We start from the raw sequence: 24,950 nt of genomic DNA, 5'->3' as shown, positions 1-24,950 counted from the left end.
AATTAATTAATTTATTTTTATTTTTATTAAGATGCTTTTTTAAAATCACGTAATCTTATCAGTTTACGGTCTTGTCCATTCTTTCCCGTGGACGAATTGCGTATCGCCTCAGCCCCGTGAAAAATTGTTTATTGATGTGTTGTCATGTATGCTCATACGAGAAGCTCGATCGAGAAGAAGCTTTAAATGAGTAAATTCGCCATCCAATAATGTTGGGACAGTTTTGCATAACCAAAAAAATAAAAATAAATTTTGATTAAAATCATTAAAATCTGTTTATGTAACTGTTGTTGTCACAAATATGATATGAGCGAAGATGCACTTGCTTTCAAATTAAAAAAAAAAACGTGATTTTAAATTCAAATAACTTTGTGTTAGGCTTACTTTACAAATAACCGTAGCCGACCGTAGCTGTGATACATTTCAAAAAAATAGATTAAAATATAAAAGCCTACAAGTCGTTTACATAGCCTTGATGAGACTTTAGGCCTGCCTATACACATTTTTTGCGCAAACAATTTTTTTATTAGAACAACCTCGAGAACGATCGACGATACCACATTGACCATTGCAAAACTATTTTTCGTTGATGTGTTCATCCCTGTCAAAATCATCGTCACCTTTCCAGTTTCCAGCCCTATTTTGCACTATAATTTTTACCTACAACTTATCAATGTCATTGTTTTTTCGTGGACTTCAATCCAGCCATTTTGTTCCTATAGAAGCCATGTATAGTGATCATTTTCATACAATGTTGAGTATGTCAATGGCTGCGAGTCAAAATGAGCTTTATTATGTTTCATCTTTCGTCAGCTTTTTGAATTCATATTGTAGCCAGCTTACAACTTGTTTGTAGGCCTATTGCAATAATTTAATGGAACTTTGCGTTTTATTATGAATCGTAGTATCAAAGCTAAATATCTCTTCTCGTAATAAGGCAAAAAGATGGGATAATTAATGAGGAGGGAAATTAAACATAAAAAGATAGCGCGACAGACTGGTCCGTTGTCGCTTCAACACAAATGACATTGATTGACATGCAAATATCCGGGAAATTTAAGCAATCACTTGAAAAACGGAAACGTGTTTTTTTTTTTTTAAGATTGAGGTTCCAAATAAAAACAAGATCTGAATAAACTTATGGTAATTCTGTCAGGTTACCACAATAGTTAAGTTCCGAAGGGATGCTCGAATAGTCTACTCCTTGTTGATGCTGCTGATGTATCTGGTAACTTGCATTCATGATGGACATTTCACCTCGAGAACTGCATTGATAGTGCGGAAGTTGTCGTTGGTTTTGAGGTTGGTGTTCTTCCGCTGCCAAACAATCATGATGGAGATTGAAATTATCAACGCTGGACATGGGAGAGTCTGATCCGCTATCCGACGAAGAATTCGATTGCCCATTACCGGATTTATTAAACATGAAAGGCCAGCTCTGTATAAATCATTCGTGAAAAAGGAAATTACATCTCAAAGTTCTAGTCAAACTTTAGCAATGGCATACCGGAAAGGTAAATAAAAAAAAATACCGAATAATACAAATAATTGCCAAAAATGAAATGTTAGTTAATGGTTTTAAAATTAGAATCGACGTTTGTCGCATTGGATTTAACACATCAGTGACTATAGTTATATATAGTGAGATTTGTTCAAAGATTTGTCCTTAAACCCTTAAACAAATAAAGCAGAATCATTTTCATTATTTAATGCCAGGTGGACACAGCAGTTAGCCTCGGTGTTGGCCCAAACGTTAAAGACTTTTTAGAGACTTTTCAGCCTGTGTGCGCGTTCCTCTACTTATAGTCTTGTTGAAAGTAAAAGAACATTAACGTCAATGATGCCACGCGAAAGCCCGAAGAAACCCAGCTGGGAACTCAATTCTATTTTTTTTTTCCTTCTCTCTCTCTCCCCGCTATCTTCCGCTAGTAGTTGAAACGTCTTCTTTTGTGTTCTTCTTCATTCCCTTAATTTTTATTTGTTTTTTATTTTTGTGTTGTTTTTTAAATGTTTTAATTCTTTTTTTTTTTTTTTCGTTGTAAAGCTACATAATTTGATTGACTTGTGCAAGTTTTCTCTAAAAATGTTGTCCGGAGTCAAGTTGGCAATTTCTTGCTCTGACTGCAACTATTTCACGTATTGACTTCATTAAGCTTTGAAATGAAAACAAATCTTGATCCAAGTAATGAACAACAGGACTAAATAGGTCTAAATGTCGCATCAAAGATTTGCAGTAATTGCGCTACGTACCTAAAACAATATTAAGAATTTAGCATTGCTCGGTGCATGGTCTAAAAATGAGTTTGATTTCTACACATGTCAACACTTTCATTTCAAAACTTTTCTTTTTCCAGAAGTGTTAGATATTTCTTTACATCTATCAATCTATACCGTCATCGTTCTGATCATACTAGTTGCATATTGCTGGAGTATACTTGGAGAGTACTATACTAATTGCATACGGTATTAGGCCTACTACCAGGTATTTCCAATCAATTGAAAATCGAACAATCGAAAAAAGAGAAACCTGTTCAGTTATTTTGTTAGGACATGCATTTCAGACTCCCAAACGGTTGCTTGTTCCTTTCAGGTTAAAACGCATTTGTATGAATTTATGGCCCAAGAATGAAGAGGAAATCTTGTGTAGGTAAAAAAAAAAAAAAAAAAAAAAACTGTTTCTGAACGATAAAAACCACGTCGTTTGTAAACGCTTGTGAGATATAGTCGTGAACGTACTGAAACCGCCGGCTAGTCAGCAGTAAGGTATAGTCAAACTCGCCAGAAAATTGCTGCCTGCTGCCAATCAGCCATCATTTTGATTTGAGGCTATTGCATGCGGTTATGGGTTATCCTAATTGGAGTGACCCTAATCGGTTTGAAATGCAGCCTACCATCGACACGACTGGATGCTGAGATGAAGAAACGGGAGAAGTTCTTCCTGCACCACCCTCGACTAGAACCGCTCGCAGATGTCCGATGTAAGTGGTGGCCAACCGAAGAGTGTCCAGTTTGGATAGTTTCGTATCGGCCGGCACCCAGGGTAGAGTCGTCTTCAATCGGCAGAAAGCTCGGCTAAGCACACGCATCCGGGCCCGCTCTCTAGCATTCGCCGCTGTTGGGGAGAATCGGGGAAATCAGAAACGTACAATACGTACGTACAATACAGCCAAATTATCTCCTAGATTTCACATCGTCACGTATTCCTTGTGAAATCTAACGTGACAATCTAACGTGACGATTGATGGACTGTTTACCATTTCGCTGTTGGGGCTTCTCTTTCATGAGAGTCGACCGATGATGGAGGTGTTGCGAATATCCACGCCCTGCCGAAGAGATCGTCACGTTTATCGCATCCTTTCTTCGTCGCGGCATCTATAAAAAAGATATATAGTCGCATTAGTCCACGAAGATTTGTCATTGCCTCGGCAAATAACGAAGTCAATTAATGTGCGTTAATAGTGTATTGATTCCACGGTTATGTATTATTGATTGTCTTGTCATATCAAATTGACTATCGGTACTCCTCACATCACGATTGACGAATTTGAATAGAATATACTAATATAGGCCCCTGTGGCAACCGCAATACCCCCCCCCCCCCCTGAGGTTAGAGGAGCGAATCAGTGAAGTCAACTACTTACTTGCTTTACTTCAAGATCCTTTGAGCAAAGTCACAAAATAAAAGGAAAACTGAATTGCACGCCGAAAAAGGATGTTAAACTAGGAGCAAACCATAAGAGGATTGATCACTGAGCTGGTAGATTCGTCTTTAAAAGACAAAATTAGAATGCAGCAGGACTATTCACCGTTTTCGGTTGACTTTCGAGTTTCGACTTCGGCGGTCATCGACGGCGGAAGGGTGGAGCTTTGCGTTCTCAGACCACTCCCAGCGCCAATAGCACGGGCAAACCCCTGGACCCTAATCGACCAATGAAGCGAGCACACTTGAAAGGCCAGCTGAGGTACTTCAAAGGCCACGACGGCGTCAGAATACAGGGCCAGGAAAAACAGTGGCCGTGCATGGCCCATGCTGTGCCTCTTTCCTGTTCAACCAAACACCGGGTGACTGCCGCCTCCGCTCCGCTCTCCGACTTTCCTGTAGTACAAGTTTACGTAAACATGACATCTACACAAATCAAAAATTTTAAAAATATATAATAAATAACAAGATAGGCCTAAGAATTCAATGTCGATTTGGCCATTGCTGAAAAACTATAATGGATAATAAAAGTTATCGGCAATTAGGCCTACGTACTATGTTGCAATAAAATGTATTGTACTGCAAACCATAAAAAAAACTATGGGTTGATCATTTGATCTTTGTTAGGACTCTGTATTATACATAAGGAGAGATTTAGTCTTTGCTGTGTTGCAAAAGTGGTAGGCCTGATAATATCGGAAATGCGTCAAAGAGGCGTGGGAAGTCAAAATGTGTGGCTGCTTTATCTAATTAGAAATGAGCTTCGATTGCCGAATCTAGTTTTATGGCCCTCCCAACGGCGGCTCTCCTTTGAGATCACACGCCATTTGAAGAGGCTGTTGAGAGTTGGTTGGGCCTTGTTTTCCGCCACAATGCCAGCAAGACGTGGCTCGGCACATTTGTTTATTGTTGTTCCTCGATGGAATTTGACCATGTACCCAGCTGAAACATCAACAACCCTCTTAAACATGGCGGGACGGTAAACGCTTCCGTTCTTGTCTATCCCTCATCTTGTTATCGCTCTATTGTTCATCACCAGCATGTAACCAAAACACTTGGGCGTTCATTCCTTTCTCGTTATCATTTGAGGCATTCTTTCCATTTTAACGTAGGCCTATCCCGCGTATAACGCAGCGCTATACAGTCAAACTCAATCATGATATCCAACTGTCGCCAACTGTTGAGTTGGTTTTCTTCCGTTTTCTTCGGTTTAATTCTTTTATGAGTTTTATCTTTATTATCAGAAGAAACCTTTGGCGATCAAAAGTAAATCAATTTATTATAGTCAACTCACTTCACTTAAACTTTTTATCAAAATCTAATGAACTTCAAGTTGAGCGAGAAGAAAAGTTCATGGAAATGCCATTGTTTTAACCACAATGAGGCACAATAAGCAGAAACGCACATAAGAATGAATTGGTATGACCGCTTCAAATCTGAAAAGATGGGTGTAGAAACCATTTGAACCTTTATTTGTGCGTGTGCCCAATGTCTTTTAGTTGCCGAAGGATTGCGGACACCATCCACTAGGCAGGCCGGGTCATGGCCTGTCATCGGACCACTTTGCAACCGAAACCACCCCAAAAGCTCAAAGCAATTCACTCACTCATCGGTCTCCCACTCTTCCCCAATAGGTCGACTCGACCGGCGATATATAACAACTCTTTCATGGCCTCATGGGGGAGTTTGGCCAATGCATGACAGGACAGCAGGAGTGATGCCTTCAGCTTTATTCCGCTTTGTTCTTCCTACTAGAATTCTTCTATTTGTATACCAGTCTATACGTACGTTTGTATCAGAGAAAGTTGAAGCGATCAACACGATTTTGTAATGCAGTCGTTTGAAAAAATGATTCGAAAACTATTTTGAGTCAACGTCTGACAAATTTGCCATCATCGTGGAAATAAAGGGGAGAGACAAGGGTTGCTAACGCTAACCCCAATCGGCACATGACATAGTTCCCTGGTGATGGTGTTGACCCGCTGGCCCGACTTGGTCGTACAACACTCGTGTGAATTCTACGTGAAGACGACCGTGATATGGCACTCCTTGCTTCCATGGGGTGCTTGCAGGCTATAGCTATATCAAATATCCGAAATTCGAACTCGTCCCCGAACTTAAAGAGACTGCACTGAATGAGTTGACTCGTTCCACCAGCATTCCACTCTCTACACTATTACGGCAGTTCTTTCTGTGGACCCGTCGCCGAGTACATGCCAACTTCACCAGTTCTCGCTCTTACAGGTCAAAGGCTGCAAGGACACGCATTTGTATTTCGAGTCTATTGGTCTACCTATTTCTTCAACACTCCCCACTGAATGGAAGTGACGAAAGAATGATTATCGCCACTGCTGAATAGCTTTACTCAGATAAAGAACGTAATGTTTTTTTTTTTTTGAAATTTAATTTTTGAAATTTGTTATTCCATGTGCGAATCAATTTGAATGAGAAAAATCACAAATTTTGGATAGCTTCGTGCTAGCATAAGTGAAACAGAAAGTAAAATCTACTTCGTATTCAAAATATAAGATACTTTACCAGGTTAAACTTTATAATCATCGGTGACTATTGCAAAATGTGCGGGAAAGAATAATATACAACGTTTTCCTTCTGCTTCAAAATAATGGCAACACGATTGCCTTTACGCAAACCACACAAAAATTTCATGATTTTTCGCGAATCAAGCAATATAAAGTGGGCACATTTTAATTCAGAGAACACACATATCGGTTGAGTATAATCAAAAGTTTATATTTTCTTCTTAATTAATTGAGTGTCTCTTTAAAGAGACACTCAAACTCGGCAAGAATTTTATGACAGTAGGCCCGGGCGATTTATTTATTGGCATCAAATCTAAGGTCACTAGGGATCAAGAATCAATTCTCCATAATAGGCGGTAATAGTTTTTATTTTATTATTCAAGATGTTTTGTTCGATTTCAGCTTTACCATCAGTGGCGAGTCCAATCAGCTGTAATAAATATTGTAAGATATTCAAAAATGAAATGAGATTTAAAAAAATTTCAATCGATTTCTTTCCTTACTTGATCTACATTAGTGTTCCTTGGAAGAAAGTAAGCCAGGTTTGATGTAATCTTTTGTGCTGCTTTGAATATGTCGAATCCGTTAGGTTGCATATCTTCCAAACAAAATTGGGGCGCTGAGAGATATTTCGGTCCACCCCACTAATATAAAAGAAAAAAAGAAATATATAAGTAAATCTTAAGTTCATTAATAATCCAGCAATTTTTTTCTTCAATGGTATAATAGAAATACAGAAAATCTGAAATTAACTCGTTGATTGATTACCGGAGGTGAGAGAAAGACAACATCTGCTTTCAGACTCGGAGCCAATTGAAAAAAATCTCCGACGATGAATTCAATTCGATCAGCTACTCCGTATACAGATGCATTATGCCTAGCTAGCTCTATTTTTGAAGGATCAATATCTATCGCAATGACTGAAGTAAAAAATTATATTGATTAGTATTCAGGTCTCGTTAACTGCCATTATTATAATAAAAATACCTCTTTCACATTTGAATGCAAACTGAATGGAATTTCCCCCGGCTCCACAAAAGGCATCAACTATTAAGTCACAGCGGCATCTATCTGCAATGTGTCGAGCGATGCGTTCCGGCGTTACCGAAAACCACGAATCTAGAGAGGAATAAAAAAAACAAAAGGGGGTTTAGATATCGACGAGAAACTCTTTCCAGCAAAAGCTTCGGGTACCGTAATCCAATCGAATGCCCTTGTCAAATTTCGAAAACAGCCGATAGCGTTGGGCCCAGTACTTTTTCAACTCCTTGTTTTCAGGTATTTCAGGCAGCTGCTGGACATTCTGGGTTTCTTCATCCTCTTGCATATTAAGACCAAACTTGGCGTAATGAGCAATTTGTTCAGCCACAACAGTGTTGTAAGCTACCTTCATTCAAATAAATCATTAACTGCAAATAACTTCAATATTGAAACTAAAAATAATTGGAAAAATGTATAACCAAGAGGTGCCGGTGTGATGCAAGCCCCTCTTGGTCATAAAATTGTCTAGTTGCACTTTGGTTTAATAAAGATTAATGTTAAAACATGTTTGCATTTGAAAATCTAAAAACTTTAAGTTTACCATGTTTTCTAATATCAACATGACTGTTTTCCACATAAACTTGTGATTTTTCCTACTGGAACACCACTGAAATGATTTCTTGACAAAACAACTCAAGATTTTCTTTCACAACTGGGATGATTAAAAGATTTTCAAATTTTAAAAATGTCTTAGATTTCATTTCTGAAAAAGAAAACCAAATAGTGAAATTTTGCATTTGCTAAAATGTTTTCGCAAATAAAAACGAATTGCTTTCCAAATAGACTTTAAAAATGTAAAACCAACTTTATAAATAGATTTAAAGGTTTTAAAAATTTCGAATCGAATTTTACCTTGAGTTGAATTTCGAATGTAATCATCCCGCTTTTGCTCTTTGAAACAAAACAGCAGACGACACTTTTCCTCTACTATAGCTGTCTTTGAGAATTTAAAACAAAATATCGACCCTTCCTCTAAATTCAAACCGAAATGTCAAGAGCGGTTTTATCCCTAGCGCTCGACATCCGCTGAACGGATCGCGATTATTTAGGATAAATAGTTCGTATCAAAAGTTTTACTAATAAGCTCCCTACCACAGTCAACAAAAAAGTAAAAATTTGCATGAAACCTACCATATTAAGATCCCACATAAATTAATACATAAATCATGCTCTCATGTCCCATAATTTTTGTTCTAATTTACAAGACAGGAGTGGAGACACAGAAAACAAAAAATTCTGTCAACATACCTTTTTCTTTTTCTTTTTCTTCTTCTTCTTCATGGCCAGCACTTTGCAACAAGTTATATTGGAATCTGCGCTTTTCATATTGCTTGCCAGTCCTAACCCATCTAAGAAATCTTGGGTTTTTTCTAATATTGTCTTTTCAGACTGATTTGCATTTGTATGAATGGGACTTGAGTTCAAAGAATCCTCCATTTCTGGGTTTGCTTGGAGAGAGAGGTTTTCAAACTCAAGTGTGGAAACAGGATTAATATTTTCACTCAACTCTTTCACTTCTATGCTCTCTTCTGCAATAACACAGGCTTGCTTTTGCAACTCTTTCTCTGTCCACCACTGAGAGAACCAGTTTTGGTAATACAAGTACTGCTCTTGTTGATGTTCTGCCCAGAGTGGTGTCCACTGAAAATCAGTTGGTTGAGAAATTTCTTCCTTGTCCAGAAAAACCTCTTCGGAGGAACAAAATTTGTCCTTGTGGGTTTCTTGATATGTTGGGTCAATAAATTCTTTGTATTTTTCAATCCAGCTGTCAAGTACTAGTTGATGGCCATGTTGATCCCAATATTCAACCCAATCACACTCCAAAGTTTTATCATCAGCAACACCTTCACTAGAATTAAAGGATATTGTGTGTGTACTGCTTTCCAAAGCATGCTCCAAACCTTTGGCCACTAACTGAGAATCACTATATAAAAGTAAAATACTAATATAAAACTTTCCAAACTTATTTTCACATGTTTTTAAAACCTAGAATTGTTTACTTCAAAAATGATTGTGTAAAATTACAGCAAATTTCTGTTGAAGAGTTCTTTAACTTAAAATTAAAAACACAAACTGATTTCCACGATTTAAATTCACTCATCTTTAAAAAAAAAACTTTCAGATATTAAGAACATCGTCTGCATCAGTTCCCATGGAGCAAGATGGAGCCTACATTGAGACTACTTTCAACATAAGGCCATAGACTACAATGATAATATGCTTTCAACATAAGAAAATAAGGACGGGATTACCGGATTTATACGATTCCTATGTCAGACATGTAATTTTTTTCCCGGGGGCATCAAAATAAGCACGAATAAATAATTATTGTCTTATTAAATGTTCCGATGCTACTTTAAATTATTTAACAAAATATCGAAATTTTCATCGGGAAATTGAAAAAGAGGGAAACTCATGCCATCTACGGACCAACAACCTAAGCTCTTGTACGTTTAACAAGCGGAAAGATTCAAATTTCAAAACAAAGTGTTCAAAATTCAAATGTTGGCATCCCGTTCCGGTGTGCGAGGTTCCCGTAGGAAATAATATAAAATAAAGTATAAAAAATTTTACTTGAAATAATATACTAATTAAAATTAAATTAAAACATATAGAAATATAGAAACATTTAAAAGTTGTCTGTCATTCATGGGAAATGTTATGCACATGTACGAAAGAATAGTTGTAAGGTTGTAATTAATTGTAGAATGTAGATGATTTATTTTTAAATTTAATGTGGCAATTGGCAATATGGCAAATGCCATTGATTTAAAAAAGATACGTCACAAAAGAATATCTGGCAATGTTGCTATGCAGACGACTGTAGCAGACAAGGTATAGGGATAGAAAAAAGATCAGACATAAGTTTCCCACATGTATGTTGCTGGAGAATCATCACCATGAAGATCACTCAGAAAAGAAAAGTTAATCGGTACATGAGCTTTTTCCGAAATAATTTCGGGTTCCGAGTACCTTATCAAGTGTTGATTGATGGTACTTTATGTTTGGCTGCCCTTGAAGGGCAAGTCAGAGTCAGTGAACAACTTATCAAATATTTCCAATGTGAACTGAAGCTATTAACCACACAGTGTGTTATTCTAGAAATGGAAAAATTAGGTATGATTAACTGATCTGTTTTAAGTTTGCAGTTTCTTAATTCATGCATTTCAGGTTCCTCGGTAAATGGGGCACTAAGCATCTGCAAACAATTTGCTGTTCATAAATGTGGCCATGAAAAGAAACCTGTCCCTGCCTCCAAATGTCTTGAGTCCATGATAACCAACAACAACCCAAATAGGTTAACATTTTCCTGAATCAGAACTTGTTGAACGGCATTTATCTTTACTACCTTAAAAAAAATTAATATTCAGGTTTTAATATTCTTTTTAGCCAATATTAATCCAGATATCCTTTACTTAGATATATAATTGCAACACAAGATCCAAGTTTGAGGGAAGTTGCAAGAACTATACCAGGAACACCAATTCTATATCTGCACATTCGTTCTCCGACACTTGAGAAACCATCACAACTAAGCAGTGAATTAGCTGGATTCAATATACGAACAAGGTACTAAAGAGAAGAAAAATGCCCATCTAAGACCATGTACAAGTAAACATTGTTGTTTGGCTTTACAGCATTCAAAGTCAAGGATGCACGATGGAACGATTGCGACAAATAAAAAAACAAGAATTAGGCACTGATATAAAGGAAAAGCCTTTCAAGAGAAGAAAACCTAAAGGACCAAACCCTCTGTCTTGTAAGAAGAAGAAAAAGAAAGCCAACATTCGTGAACCTTTAGAAAACGTCGGACCATCTTCGAGTCAACCACAGCGTACTAAAAGACGAAGGCGTGCCAAAATTGCTGAGCATATTCGACAAGAATTGGCTGGCCGATTAAATGTGTCAAAGGTCTGAGATTGAAAATGTCATAAGTTGTTCGAGAAATATAAAAATTTTGACACTTGATATATACTCTTGATCACATTCAGGTTATTGTCTGATTCAAAGACGACCATTTTAAAAATTAGTTTTCCCTTGACGTAGATCTTTAGAGAAAAAAAAAATGGGAATATTATTTCTAAAAAAATTTATGAAATGAAAAGCGAAAGATAATTAATGCAGTTCCTGTATCCTATCCGTGACTCCTTTATTATTTATTATTCTAGGACGAGTTTAATTAGCGGCTTCTGTATGCATCAGACGAACTAAAAAATTCCTTTGCTTTAAGCGTCCTTCCCCTTTCTTTCCCCTAGTTCCGTTTCCCCACAGGCACACATAGAGAACCGTACCGATGCTGCTGAGCGTCACAATCCCACCGACACGGAATGCTCACAGGTTGTTATAAGATCCGCATTGGTGTTGGAATTCTGTCAGTAGCAAACTCCGTTGCTCGCTGTCAAGACTGTGGAAGGCGCTTTAGCTACCCCATTTATTAACTGCCGTACGTCGGCAACATGGGGTGAGTTCCTTTTGTATTTGCTATTCGGCGACATGCATTTTTTTTTTCAAGTTGTTGGGTTGATAAGGTAAAATTTTAAGTACATTTTTGTTTTAGTTTTAAATCTAAAAACGTGCACTAGACCTAACGAGACCCAAGTCCTATAGGTAAAAGAGTATGTATATTCCTTCACGTTTTCTGATATCTGTTATTAGCATTGGACCTAATGGCTTTTTAACCTGAATTTAATCGAGATCACTTATAGATCTGCAAGGCTAAGACCATAGCTTTGTTGACTGAAAATAAGTTTTTCCATTTCTTGCGGGGAAAGTCACATAAGATGTTAAGGTTCTAACTTTTTCCGATGAATTGATCAAGAACAAGCGGCGGTAAAAACCGGGAAAAACGGAGAACTAGTTATTGATATTATTAGTATTCGCCGGGTTGAGGCTGATTACTATTCGTAGCCATGCGCAGCATTTGAGATTGCGTGTGGAGTTGAACGTGCTGATAATCGGATGCAAGTAATCTCGCCGCGATCGTCAGTTGTTAATAATTCAGCTTAAGACGTGACTGGTCTTGACGATTTACCTATTACGTGCCGTTGAGAATGGTTTCCAGTCCCGTCGGCACACTTAATCGGAAACTAGAAAACATGAGGTGGCTTGTTTCCGATTTCCGATTGGTAATGGCTGCAATTTCTTAATATTAATTTTCGTGAAATGAAATTCTCGATGGCAGTATGGGGCACCGTAATGGAGGGTGGACTCGTCGGACGCTCATCTTTTTCCTCCTGTTGAGTCTCACTCTGGCTGATGAAGAACACGTCGAATCGGGTGACAACACACCAGATCTCACCACCGACACCTCGATTACGTTTACGGACCGTGACGATTTCCCAGACCATGAGGAGACTGTTAATAATGCATTGCTGATGCACCCCACCGAAGAAACTACAACTCACGCCTGTCAAACACCGGCCGATCCCGGTCCTTGCACGGGAGAGTTGATCAGGTTCTTTTACGACTCGACGGCTCTGAGATGTCGTCAGTTTATCTACGGAGGATGTGAGGGAAATAAAAACAATTTTGGCACCGAAGCGGATTGTATGAAAATGTGCGCCCACACTTTGGTCGACCAACCCTTTAGAGATAGCGATCAAAACGACTTTCCCACGGATACTTCGGTCGGCGACAAAGACCAAATGCTCACGCTAGCCAATGGCCACAGCGAAACTTCGTTCACTTTCTCGGCCGAATATCCTTTCATCCAGCTGAAAGCCGTCGACATTAGCGAATTCAAACTTCGGTAAGGCATTTAAACAATCAAAGTTGCGACACTCGAACTGTTTCAGCTTGCACGAGCAAAACAGAATATCTTACTCTCAATTCGTTTACCCATATCAGACAGGTTAGGGAAATCATTTTTGAATTTCGTTCTCCGGAAGCGCAAGGATTGCTGCTCTATCAGGCCCTGAGGAATCCGCCTCCCGACGAACCGAAATACGAGTTGTATGTCCTTTTGGAAGGAGGAGAGCTGAAAACGATTCATGTTTTTGGCGCCAATGAAACCACGCTGTTGGTCGGAAAAGGTCTCAACCGTGATTGGTGGCATCGCGTCAGGATACGCGTCGATCCCACGATCGCTTCGCTGCAAGTGCAAGTCGACGACGAAATCCAATCCATAGTGATCGAAGGCCTCGACAAAGATGAAGGCTATGGTCGACGCCAGCATATTAATTCGACGCTCTTCATTGGAGGTAATTATAAGACCTTGAACTCGATTAACAACATTTGTTTGACCTCAGCGAAATAATCTTTGAATAGTGTCGATGTCGTGCTCCGTAATCACACAATGTATTGTTTTTTTGTCGAGTCATTTGAAATGCACCACATTTTTTTTTTTTTTTTTTACTGTAGGAATGAACTGGGCGCAGGATGAAGTGGAATCTAGTTATCTCTTCGAACACTTTGTCGGTTGTCTGAGGAACGTCCAGCTCAAAAGTGGATCCGATTTGAGCATCGTAACACCGCTAAAGGCTTCTGCCCATCGGGACATCGTCGAAGGATGCGTGGACAAGTTCGTATGATATTTCCATTCGTGGCATATGCACTTTTTTAATTCACTGGGAAATTTCTTCTTTTTCCCCCCCACTGATCTCAGATGCAAAGCGGGAGAGAATCGATGTCGCAATGGCGGTAAATGTTTGAATCGCTACCACAGCACTGCTTGCGATTGCTTCGGCACCAAGTATGAAGGAGACAGTTGTGATTATGATAGTAAGTAACGCATACCGGCGATTCTCCCGGGAAACGTTCTCAGTAAACTTCGAACGCGAGCCAATTTCGAATCTATTTAGCCACTATTCATAATCGTTGTTTCCCATTACAGGTCCAACTACTATAACGCTAAGGGGCTACTCGTACATCTCTTATCGCATTTACGACTGGAAAGACCGTGCTCACTCGGAATCCAATCGTATTAGCCTTCTGTTTCGCGTAAGAAATTCTAAACGCAAATAGTAATGGATATCCTGAAATGTGCACTTAATTTACTGATAACATCTTGCGAATATTAGGCGTTGATGGGCGATTCCATTCTTTTCTATGCCGGTGGAACATTCCCGTACACCAATCACGTGGCCGTTACTCTATTGGCCAATAGCTCATTATACGTTGAAGTGGATTTTGGTAATTATTGCTATAATTTTTAACGAATTCAGGACTCAGACAGATCATTTTTTTTGGTCGAGGCCATAAATTTAAAAGTCGAAAGGCCCTATATTGCGATGTCGTAGCTGTAATAAATTTTTCAAATATCCATTGAAAATTAAAATCCAATGCGGAAAATTGCGAATTTTGGGGGTTTCGACATTATTCAGATAATTGCGACCAAACCAAGAAAAGCTTATTTTTTTCTAGCAGTGAAGCTTTAGTAGCTACCTTTTTTATCTGTGCAAATTTTCGTGCGCAGAGATATTTAAGGTTTTCAAATAACAGTAAAAATTCATTGACCATTTTTTTTTTTCATTACCTGTCCGGGAACGAGCTATACATATACTACCAAGCGTTATTGTTTGTGGTTAAATCACGGAAAAAATTATGATTGTGAAATTGCTACATCCGATCACCGATCGCGGAATAAGTTTTATTTTGTTGTTTATTTTGCTGTTTTAATTTTTAATTGCATTAGGTGATGGTCCTCATGGAGTTCATTTAGGGGAAGATTTGACTACCGGTGTCTGGAACAACTTTACTCTCATTCATAACGGAAACACCTTGGATTTCATACTGAATGGTCGCGGACAAAGAATGTTGGTCCACGGGTCTCGTTATTACTTGCGCTTTGACCCACACATTTTCGTCGGTGGTGATCGCAAGCCATTGGGACTAGGTAAATACCTTTCTCTAGAATAGATGTTTTCTGACGAATTTAATAAGCAGTAAAAGTAAGCAGCAAAATCTAACATTTGTCGAATCCCTTTTCTAACCGTCGTGTGATTTCTCTTTTTGAAATCGTAGGTCTCCGTTCAAGCAACAATTTTGTAGGCTGCTTATCTGAAGTCTACTTCAATGACGTCTCCATCCTGCAGAAGCTAAGAACAAATTCACCACACGCTTTGTATCATAGCATTTTCCGGCCGGAAATAGGGCAATGCAAGGATGTACCCGTAGTTCCGATAACGTTTCCTTTTCAAGAATCCAAATTATCCATCAGTCTACAAATGGTTCCTATGACAGAGCAAAAATTGCAGATTAATCTGGGTTTTAAGACACGCAATTCAACTGCTGTACTAGCTCACGGTACTGGCAAAACAGTAGACGGAGTAGTTGGTTTGTGGGAGGTAGGTTATTTTTCGTCGTTTTTCGTTCGGATCTCCCTTACAATTTCTCTATACCCTATAAATATCATTTAATTGTTGCCGTTTCTTTTGATCGTTATCACAGTTAAAATTGAGCAAAGGTGAAATGGAGTTCCGGATATCTGAAGATGCCACCAATGAATCTTTGTGTTTCGTTGTACTAAAAAAGGGTCAACGCTTGGCCGATGGTTCGTGGCATCAAGTGCATTTAGTCTACGGACATGATGGCGTTAGTTTGGCCGTTGATTACCGTAGACCAGAATTCAAAAACCTTAACCAAGGCAATGTTCCTTCTCTTACATTGGATGAGGAATCTCTCATTGTAATTGGAGTTGGTTATCTCGACTCCCAACCCGGTATGTTTTGCATCATCATCTTTTCTATCTTAACGTAAAAAAAAATTGTTTTCCATTTGTGCTATCAGGTTTTATCGGTTGTATTCGAGATCTTGTCATGAATCGCAAGAAACTTGACCCTCGTGCTTTACTTTCAACTGCCCTAGTCAGGGAAATATCACTTGACAATTGTCAGTTGGTAGATCCGTGCCATCGCCCGAATGCTTGCGAGCACGGCGGATTGTGCAACGTTGACGAAGGTCGAGTCGTTTGCGATTGCACAGGAACAGGCTACACTGGAAAGAACTGCCATTTTGGTAATTGATTATACATCAACCTTTTTTCTGTAATGCCAAAACAAGACGAATCTATCAATCGAATGATATTACATTATCTCTAATCATTTCAAAGCTCTGTACAAGAGGACTTGTGAAGAACTGGCGCTGCTTGGCTACATGAAGAGCGGAGTTTATGAGATTGACATTGACGGAAATGGACCTCACCCACCTGCTCACGTTCGCTGTGAATTTGAGGCTAACAGTGGAGTGCGGAAGACAGTGGTGGAACACAATCTGCCCCAAGATGCTGTAAGAGTTCATTCGTTTTGTATTAGCTCAACAACATTTTTCAATGGGTTGATCGGTTGAACCTTTTTAGGAAATTCGCGGTCGTGTCATGGATAATGTTGTTTTTAATTTGACCTATCGAGAATTTAGCGCTGAAATGCTGCAAAGTTTAATTTCTCAATCTCTGCAATGCAAACAAATTCTTCGTTACGATTGCTACAAAGCTCCCCTGGAACTACATTCGTACACGTGGTTCCGCTCGGCAGCAGGAAATCTGCTGGATTCCATTCCGCTAGGAAAAGCGCAACCTGGACGATGCCCTTGTTCACGTACGTATATATCAGTTATATCACTATTTTGAGGGCCATCTTGATTTCATTACGATAACAATAATCAATAAACTTGGATCATCGTCTCATCAGAAAATCAAAATTGCAAACACGCAAGCGTATTTTGCAATTGTGACGCTGACGAACCGCGCTGGCTGTCCGATGAAGGGTATTTAACGCAACCCGAGGATTTGGGGATAACTCAAATATTTGCTCTACAACAGCGGCGTCTTGTACCACAAGCAGAAGGGCGAATTACTTTGGGGCCTTTGGAATGCGTGGAAGCAAGTAATTATTAATTAATGCAGAAATGATTCGATTGAAAAGCATCTCCGATTACAAATTTCGCATTTTTAAAGACACGCAGCAGTACGTAGTGACATTCAAATCTCCAGACTCCTACATGGAGGTTCCTGGATGGTAACATAATTCACCAATTTTAGAACATGAATGTCACATATGATATTTTACACGTTTCCATGATGTATTTATCAACAGGCATCGTGGAGATTTGGCGTTCAGTTTTCGTACATCTAGCGAAAGAGCTATTTTACTTTACCAGCCACTTTTACACCCGAAACATCCCTACTTCAGAGTTCTTCTTGTTAATGGTAATCTTAAAACTGTGCTGTAAACGTATTGACCTTCTGCACCTTCTGTTCATGTTCATATGTCCTAAAGAATACAAGTTGACGCTCGAGTTCTCCATTAATGGTGAGCCGAGGAGTGTTACGGTGAAAAGTTCTCGAGATCTCAACTCCGGAGAGTGGCAACAAGTCTGGATCGACTACAACGAATATCATGTAAGGTTCACAGTCAATCAGGAATCGATATTGGTCGATCTCAACGACGGCGAAGAGTTTGGACCATTTGAGGCCACCCTTTTTATCGGAGGTGCTCCAGAGTAAGTAACACACAAACATTTGATGTTTCAAACCAAAATATTGAATTTTTCCGATTCTCTAGGTAATGATGTTTTGATTAACTAATTTAGGGAAATGCTGGGCTCAGAAACTGCAGTTCATACAGATGGGCTTGTTGGCTGCTTTCGAGGATTAGTTATGAATAACGAAGGTAAGTGTGACACCAAACATAAGAGTCAAGGGCGATATTATTAGCAAAACTGTAATGCCACAAGGTATAATATCGGAGTATAATAGCTACTAACACCTTAGGGTGAATTATAGGAAACCCGCTCGTGACATTTTTCAAAAAGTTTATTTGCACATTAACATGGATTACAAATACTCTTTGAAATACGTAGACCTAAATCAATTTAAAAGGACAAGTTTAACTAACAATGTTTTCATGTATCCGCTAGTATCCCACCACTTCTGAAATCATTTAACGTTTGCTTGTTTTCAGTTGTAAACCTTTACGCCTACATGAACGCGCGCTTCCCAGACATGATTCAAAAACACTGCCGACCTTCTTGCGATCCCAACCCGTGTAAAAACGGGGCTTCTTGCGTCGAGTTCTGGGGCTCCTACAAGTGCGTCTGCAAGGTTAGTTTGCGCCCTTTTACGGTAAAGCTTTGACTTATGTTCTTTCTAAGATCCACGTTGATTGAGTTGGTTGATTGAAGTTGTTAGATCAAAATAGTAAATGCTTCTGTAGGTTAAATACGTTTAGAACGACTTGATCTGTTATTTCAAAGGGCAGTATACCATAGGACTAAGTTAGAGCACCCTTAGTTTAAAGAAACACGCATCAATTTTCTTTTTTTAGAATCCTATGGCTCATTTTGGATACAATTGCGAAACAGGTGAGAAGGCTCAAGTCCATTGCTTTTATCGATTCGTCATTTATTGATCTGTTTGTAAAAGAAAACTTTCTGTTTTACGTAAAGACATAAACCAAAATGCCGTAACTTTCCGGACCGCATCGTCATTTGTGGAAGCCAACGCAACTACATTAGATATTGCCAACAATTTGGGATTGAGGGGATTCTTTCACCAAGACATTCTCATTAACCTTCGTACATTTGATAGTCGTTCGCTGATTTTTTATGCTTACGACTATCACAATAATTTTGTCCAGTTGCACATAGAAGACGGTAATCAGGTGGTTTTCACATTTAATTCAGCCAATACGATTCACAGCGTTTCAACTGTCGTCAAGGGTAACTATCTTTCATTGGCGACTATCAAAATTCGAAGTTGTTTTAGTACAAGGTGAATTTCTCGACGACTAGGGTTAACATCAGGGCAGTCGATTCAAATATTAGTAGATCGAGAAGCTGAATCCACAGCTCTACATGTCAACACAGCCAAAAGTATAATTGAAGCCCCACTAAGTTTAATGCAAAGCTATGCTCGAGCTCCCTGGATTAACAAGGAAAAAGGTAAAACAATTCTCAACTTTGCGTGGAGCACTATTAAACGTGATCGTTTATTACGGATTCTCTGTTATGGGTTGCAGAAATGATCAAACCACCTAGACCTGTCCGACGACCAGAAGAATTTTATCAAGTTTTCCTTGGTGGAGTTGACGAGGATTACATGACGACGTCGCTTGGTGGCTACACTGGTTGTCTACGGGGTCTGAGTGTTGGTGGCAACATTTTAGATCTCACATCGAAGGGCGCCGATGGTATTGCGCGTGGTAAGTTACCGCTCTTTCAGGCTTTTCATCATCATTCCATCGCCCGTTGCTACATGAGACTTAATTTGAAATGTCCGCCTGTGCTTCGCGAATCATTTGAACATTATCCTAGATGCTAATGATTGGCTTCCATTTGGTAAAACATTCCTGGTCACCAATTGGGCGGCAAGAGGAAGTCTTGTCACACAAGACCGAGACGCCTCGGAAGGTAAAAAGTTTTTCTCCATTTCACATTTTTTTTTTTTTTTTTTCAAAATTGACAAGGCATACATCCGCTGTGCTGATCGGAAGACTCGTTTAAATACCCAGTTCGCCTGATACGGTCTGTTTTTAATTGGTGTTTACTAACTTGAAAGCCGTAGGCCTAGTGAATTAGATGTCGATGTGATAGTATGTCGGCCAGTGGTGTTCATTCCTTACTCTTTTATTCAATAATCGATTTATTCATTATCCGAAGCAATTCACGATTACAAGTAGTGTGTGCACGCTTCAATACTTTAGTTATTTTTTTTCTGATTGTTTGGCTGTCTGGTTGTTTAGACGGAAGCGAGGAATCCGGTGTAGTGCACAATTGCAATATGCTTTGCGACCAACAGCCGTGTCAAAATGGAGGCGCTTGTTTGGAAGATTTCCGATCCAATACTTACCATTGCGATTGCGAGATGACATCGTATTCTGGCTCATATTGTACGGAAGGTACGTTTGGAATCTTATGGGGACGAAAGCATGCATGTGTCCTTTACCGTTTGACTACATTTGATAGCATTTCTTACACATTTTAACTAAGTCGTGTCCAACTGTCCAAGTCATATTACCCTCCTATTTCTTTTTCTATGTCCAAATTACCCCTATTTTTGAACTTGCCAGAATTTTTTTTTTTTTTTTTTTTTTTTGAAAAGCAAACCATAAAAGAAAATTCATGCAAAAATATTTGTTAGAAAAAGGAGCACATTTCCGCGGTGACTCTTATATTACTGCACATTATGCCTCTCTGGACTTGGATGCAATCAAAATTCAGCTAGCTTTCTCTACGACGGCCGTTCGTAACATTGCTCAGGCTTTGTTATTGATTCAAACAAGCAAAGCGTAATCAACTTATCATGCTTTTTTGCCATACTTGCTTGTAGCGGTTTATTTATTTTTTTATTTTTTTTTTTACTCTCAAAGAAAAACCAAGTACCTTTTGGTAAGCTTGACAGCGCTGGGATATTTAAGAATCGAAGACGATCGCGGCAATGGTGTTGTTTACGGCGCTGAAGTGAAATCTGTTAATTTTCTTAATGGTGCCCGCCACTCGGTTTATTATAAGCGAAACGGAGCCAATGCCATATTGCTGGTAGGAAGACTCTTTGATGTGTTATTGGCCTCCCCCCCTACTTGCTGCCTCTTTCCTTGAATCTATTTATTCCAATTCACAGATAGATAGAGACGACGTTCCTCTCCGTCCGTTGAGCACATCGATACATCCAGATGGACTGGCTGATGTGACGGGTAGGTTTTACCAAGAAGACATGAGATACCAAATATACAGCCGTTATATGGACAGATAAATGCGGCTCACACAGTTTTCCATTTCACACATGTCTGATTTTGTATTTTGTATTCCTTTTAGATGAAAATGCTATCCATATCGGCGGAGTGAAAGTTACAAACGACCCACGGTTTACGGACTATGACCACTTCGACGGATGCATATCTAGTACGTGAACCCTCATTAATTACAGTTTTCTTAGCGGTGAGAGAAGTTGTAGCTTAACTTTGAGTTCGTTTTCTTCAACACCAAAAAACAGACGTTGTGGTAGAACTTGATGGGACTCAGTTACATCCTTTATTGGCTTACCTTGGTTATCAGCGATCTGGACTGGAGGCGGTCACTTCACACGACCCAGAAGGTAAATGTTAACGTTACAAAAAAAAAAAAAAAGTTGCAAACCCAAATTGGAAATGGTAATTTGTAGGCATTGAAGAAGAAGCGAGATGTGCAGCATTTTCAATAACACCCCCCGGAGTTATAGAGGATGATATGGATTCATATAATGACACGTCCGACCAGGAGTGGCTACCCAAACCTCCTCTCATACTTCCGTACAAGCCTGTGTTCGTTGGTCCCGCCAATTACGACCCAACTACATCGAACCGTACGTGGTCGCACGACTCATTCTCATTTGATGACTTAATCGGACTTATTCACGTTTCTTGTCTTCTTGTATACTTGATGGTGCATTCGTATACTTGGTGCAACAGGAATTCTTGTTGGACTGGGCTGCATCTTTTTGGCAGGATCGATCGCCCTGGCGATTTATTTATGCAAGACGCATCGGCGCAGCAAGCGTCGCCAATACTTGCACGACGATGAGCAGCTTCTGATTCTCCAATCGTCAGTTCAGAAGCAACCAGCCATTCGTCCGGCCTTGCGCAATAGTCCTGTTCGAAATGTGGGTGTCACTGCTCCGAATGCTCACGTTAGTACTCCGATTCATACTTGATAATAAGTCCATTCATTTAGCTGATAGTTTTGATCCTTATTTGCCGGTACCTAGTTTAGTCCCTGGTGTAGGTCTTACTCTTAACAATACACACCCCACTTTTAATTTTCGAAAAAAATATACATTGGTGTTTTCTCTGAATTAAGTGTATCTTGAGACAGGTCCCAGATGACGCAAAACTCATTTCACTTTCCGACTCGAATGGTTGGAAAAATGAGTTTGTCGCAACAAGTGGATCAGGCGTAGCACTAAATTTACTGGACTCGATCTCGAGCCAAGAAAACGAAAATCAATCGTCTAGCCCCAATGACAATCCAAATCTGTGTGGTGCAGCTCCAGAAATGCTAGTGCGCTATTTGGATGATCCAGAGGCGGACAATATTGTAACAGAAGTTTCAGCAGAACGCTTTTCAGGCATCGTCCCAAGTATCGAAGAAGCAGGAACCATCTCACGTACTGGCTCGTTTCAAGGGGTATTTCATATCAATTTTCATTAAAAAAATTTAGGATTTTTCAATAGTACAATTTTCAACGCTGAAATGCAGTCAGAAACAGACTCAAAAGAGTGGCCGTCTACACACAAGCAACACTACCAAGCAGCAAATACGACGGTTTCACCATCACTCGAAATTACTGATGAAAGTGAGTCAGAGACTCTAAAACCGAAAAACTACGAATGTTTAAATGGTGATAGTGATACCTCCAAAATACCACTTACCACTGCTCTGTTAGAAAGCATGCCTTCAATAATTGACATGGTAACTGATGTCTTACGTACCGCCAAAAACATCCTCGAGGACGGTGTTGAGGAATCGAGCGTAAAAAACGACACTGTCGATCTGATGAACGCTGACAACTCAGTGCTCAAAGAATTGGTAGACAATAGTGTAAGTACTTCAAAATCTTATTAGTTTTCAGATTATGTTGTCAAGTTGTCATTGTAAATGAGTGTTGCTTTCTTCTGTCGTGCGATTCTTCTATGTTGCAGCTCCCTAGAAATGACACGTCGCATAAAGTGGGTTCTGAAGAAATTCCAAACATTCCAGTAAAGCGAGCACCTATCGAACGCATCAGCGAATCGAATCTATCTGACGATGACAATGCATCAGTGGACCTCTCTACCGAAGACCTGGTTAGATACTTAGAATGCATTAAATTTTTATTTTTAAATAAAATTACAAACAGTATTTGATACTAGGAATTGACTGGGGCAACAGCAGAATACCCAGCTTCTTCAACTGATGATCAACTTACAAATCAGCAATCAACAGTTCCTGGTGAACAACACTAGGCAGCATTACCAATTTTGTTTTTTAACGATGATTGGTTTTTACAGCAGTAACCAGAAACAATGTAACATATGACAATCAGATTTTTCTATTGCCACGGTTTGGTGCAGAAAGGGCTCGCAACTATGCTAACCCTTTAAGTTATCTAGGAGGGTCACGTTTGCTTACAAAAAACCTTCAACGAACTTCCAAAGAATCAATCTTATCAATTGATGAGTAAAAATATCTATAGTAAAACTGAATTAAATTTAATATCATGTGAAATCGTCATGTCATGTATGCTGATTGAAAGAAAGAACTGCATGCCTTTTAGGATACATAAAGACGAACTCGAATAAAAAATTTAGTGAAATGTAAACTGAAGATTGGAAGCACTTGAAAGAAATCTGAAAATATCTTCGACAGTTACAACTCATAATTGTCATGCTGAACAAATATGCATAGAAAATTAGTTGTAACAGACACGGGGTTGGCGTGATGGGAGCATGTAGAGCTATGACCCTGATATGACAACGCAGCTGAGGGTTCGAGCCCAAGCACGAGTCCCGCCGTGTGGGCCTTAAACAAGAAACCCTGATCTTTCAGGGGCTAATTTTCTAAATTTCCTAAGGAATTGTTTTTTTCTACGTGAAACATAATTTATAAGAAACGTTTAACGCTTACTTTGTTATTAATTAATGAAGTATTGTGAAGTCAGTTTGATGAAATTATGCCTTTTGTTAATAAATAGTATTATAATTAGTAATGAACTTTGTAAAGAAAAGTCGAAGTCGACAGCACCAAGGGCAATTAAAGGTCCCAACTCTAAAGCCGACGACGACCGTACGACCAAGAGAGAAAGTAAGGAAGGTCGGGCCGTCCTTAACCCGAACGCCATCCGGACGTTGCGAAGCGGAAAGAGGTATGACGTTTTCTCTCTCTTATAAGATGTGAAAAAAGGACAACTCAGTTCAGTTCGATTGTTCCTTCCGGATCGAAAACAGATTCCTATTGTGAACCCCATTTGTGACTCGCTCGTCTTAAACCTTATTAACCTGTGTGAATCTTTGATTGTGAACAACTATTGATTAAATACTTCCCCGTTACGGGCTCGTGGGTGAATAGGTACGTCGTGTGAGCGTTCACCCACGGGACTAGCACCGGGAGTTTGGCTTAGTGAACTGATTAAGCATTCTCCCAGTTGCGGTACTGTTGGCGTCAACTCTTCGGAAGAAACCCGCTGTCAAGTAAGAAGAAGGTCCATCCGGACCTAGTTTTGTGTTGTGTCGCCTTTCGGTTCCCCTCTGCCTAAATTTTTACAAACTTGATTTATTTTACAGTTTGTTCGTGGTTTAAGCAGAGCCTTTAAGGGGGAGGTCTCTCAACTCCATAAGGTAGTTTCACTTGGGCAGCGGGGTGACCGCTTGGGAATACGGGATCCTGTTGGCATGGAATTATTTTATTTTTGTGAATCCAATTGAATTGAAGTGCTTTCCAAGATGGGTGATACTACATGGACTACAATGTATTATTTTGGCATTAGTTGAAAATGGAAGGAACGTATTTTTTACTGGATATTGTCTACTAGACGTCCTCAAAGCCCCTTTGTTGCTGAAAGATATTTGAAACGCCGTGCGCGAAGCGCACGGCACAGCCGAGAGGCTTGTACAGTATCTTCCATAAAAATCCGAACGCCATTTTTTTTTCAAACAGCCCAGTTTAATGTATTTTCTTTTTTTTAACTTTCAAGACTTTATATTATGTGTAGAATTAATTAT

At 39.3% G+C, this 24,950-nt stretch overlaps 4 protein-coding genes across 13 annotated transcripts; 2 read left to right on the top strand and 2 right to left on the bottom strand.

Moving 5' to 3' along the window:
• Positions 1 to 256: 256 nt before the first annotated feature.
• Positions 257 to 3,807, bottom strand: LOC124199294 (musculin-like). Its single transcript, XM_046595085.1, has 4 exons — positions 3,642 to 3,807; positions 3,255 to 3,372; positions 2,892 to 3,112; positions 257 to 1,438 (listed from the first exon to the last, which is right to left on the bottom strand). The coding sequence occupies exons 2-4, from the start codon at positions 3,370 to 3,372 to the stop codon at positions 1,139 to 1,141; spliced, it is 639 nt and encodes a 212-aa protein (XP_046451041.1). The 5' UTR covers positions 3,642 to 3,807; the 3' UTR covers positions 257 to 1,138.
• A 2,623-nt stretch (positions 3,808 to 6,430) lies between these two features.
• On the bottom strand, positions 6,431 to 9,662 carry LOC124199603 (trimethylguanosine synthase-like). Of its 5 annotated transcripts, none has more exons than XM_046595443.1 (7): positions 9,534 to 9,662; positions 8,530 to 9,205; positions 7,435 to 7,627; positions 7,228 to 7,359; positions 7,009 to 7,160; positions 6,744 to 6,884; positions 6,431 to 6,670 (listed from the first exon to the last, which is right to left on the bottom strand). In XM_046595443.1, exons 2-7 carry the CDS (start codon positions 8,716 to 8,718, stop codon positions 6,563 to 6,565), a joined length of 915 nt encoding a protein of 304 aa, XP_046451399.1. In that variant the 5' UTR covers positions 8,719 to 9,205; positions 9,534 to 9,662; the 3' UTR covers positions 6,431 to 6,562. The 5 variants fall into 5 exon arrangements, with proteins under 5 accessions (XP_046451399.1, XP_046451397.1, XP_046451398.1 ...); XM_046595441.1 differs by lacking the exon at positions 9,534 to 9,662 and adding an exon at positions 9,282 to 9,470 and having other exon boundaries at positions 8,530 to 9,223; XM_046595442.1 differs by lacking the exon at positions 9,534 to 9,662 and adding an exon at positions 9,282 to 9,470.
• Positions 9,663 to 10,094: 432 nt separating this feature from the next.
• Positions 10,095 to 11,250, top strand: LOC124200704 (rRNA-processing protein UTP23 homolog). Its single transcript, XM_046597009.1, has 4 exons — positions 10,095 to 10,398; positions 10,453 to 10,579; positions 10,702 to 10,851; positions 10,920 to 11,250. Exons 1-4 carry the CDS (start codon positions 10,182 to 10,184, stop codon positions 11,197 to 11,199), a joined length of 774 nt encoding a protein of 257 aa, XP_046452965.1. The 5' UTR covers positions 10,095 to 10,181; the 3' UTR covers positions 11,200 to 11,250.
• A 126-nt stretch (positions 11,251 to 11,376) lies between these two features.
• On the top strand, positions 11,377 to 23,551 carry LOC124200702. Of its 6 annotated transcripts, none has more exons than XM_046597004.1 (37): positions 11,377 to 11,743; positions 12,464 to 13,030; positions 13,129 to 13,481; positions 13,642 to 13,801; positions 13,886 to 14,001; positions 14,114 to 14,220; positions 14,301 to 14,412; positions 14,915 to 15,115; positions 15,244 to 15,566; positions 15,670 to 15,940; positions 16,009 to 16,236; positions 16,331 to 16,506; positions 16,577 to 16,814; positions 16,908 to 17,102; positions 17,174 to 17,234; positions 17,313 to 17,425; positions 17,496 to 17,718; positions 17,809 to 17,888; positions 18,180 to 18,319; positions 18,543 to 18,579; positions 18,664 to 18,936; positions 19,009 to 19,158; positions 19,236 to 19,418; positions 19,531 to 19,626; positions 19,959 to 20,114; positions 20,357 to 20,504; positions 20,586 to 20,754; positions 20,837 to 20,909; positions 21,031 to 21,117; positions 21,209 to 21,310; positions 21,377 to 21,556; positions 21,663 to 21,880; positions 22,051 to 22,377; positions 22,450 to 22,791; positions 22,893 to 23,036; positions 23,103 to 23,181; positions 23,244 to 23,551. In XM_046597004.1, the coding sequence occupies exons 1-37, from the start codon at positions 11,739 to 11,741 to the stop codon at positions 23,411 to 23,413; spliced, it is 6,603 nt and encodes a 2,200-aa protein (XP_046452960.1). In that variant the 5' UTR covers positions 11,377 to 11,738; the 3' UTR covers positions 23,414 to 23,551. The 6 variants fall into 6 exon arrangements, with proteins under 6 accessions (XP_046452960.1, XP_046452959.1, XP_046452961.1 ...); XM_046597003.1 differs by having other exon boundaries at positions 23,241 to 23,551; XM_046597005.1 differs by having other exon boundaries at positions 11,378 to 11,743; positions 22,066 to 22,377; positions 23,241 to 23,551.
• The last annotated feature ends 1,399 nt before the right edge of the window (positions 23,552 to 24,950 follow it).

This window comes from Daphnia pulex, chromosome 8, assembly GCF_021134715.1.
Source record: "Daphnia pulex isolate KAP4 chromosome 8, ASM2113471v1".
Lineage (NCBI taxonomy): Eukaryota > Metazoa > Arthropoda > Branchiopoda > Diplostraca > Daphniidae > Daphnia > Daphnia pulex.
Note: the sequence above shows the minus strand (reverse complement) of the source record. Positions and strands in the feature narration are given on the sequence as shown.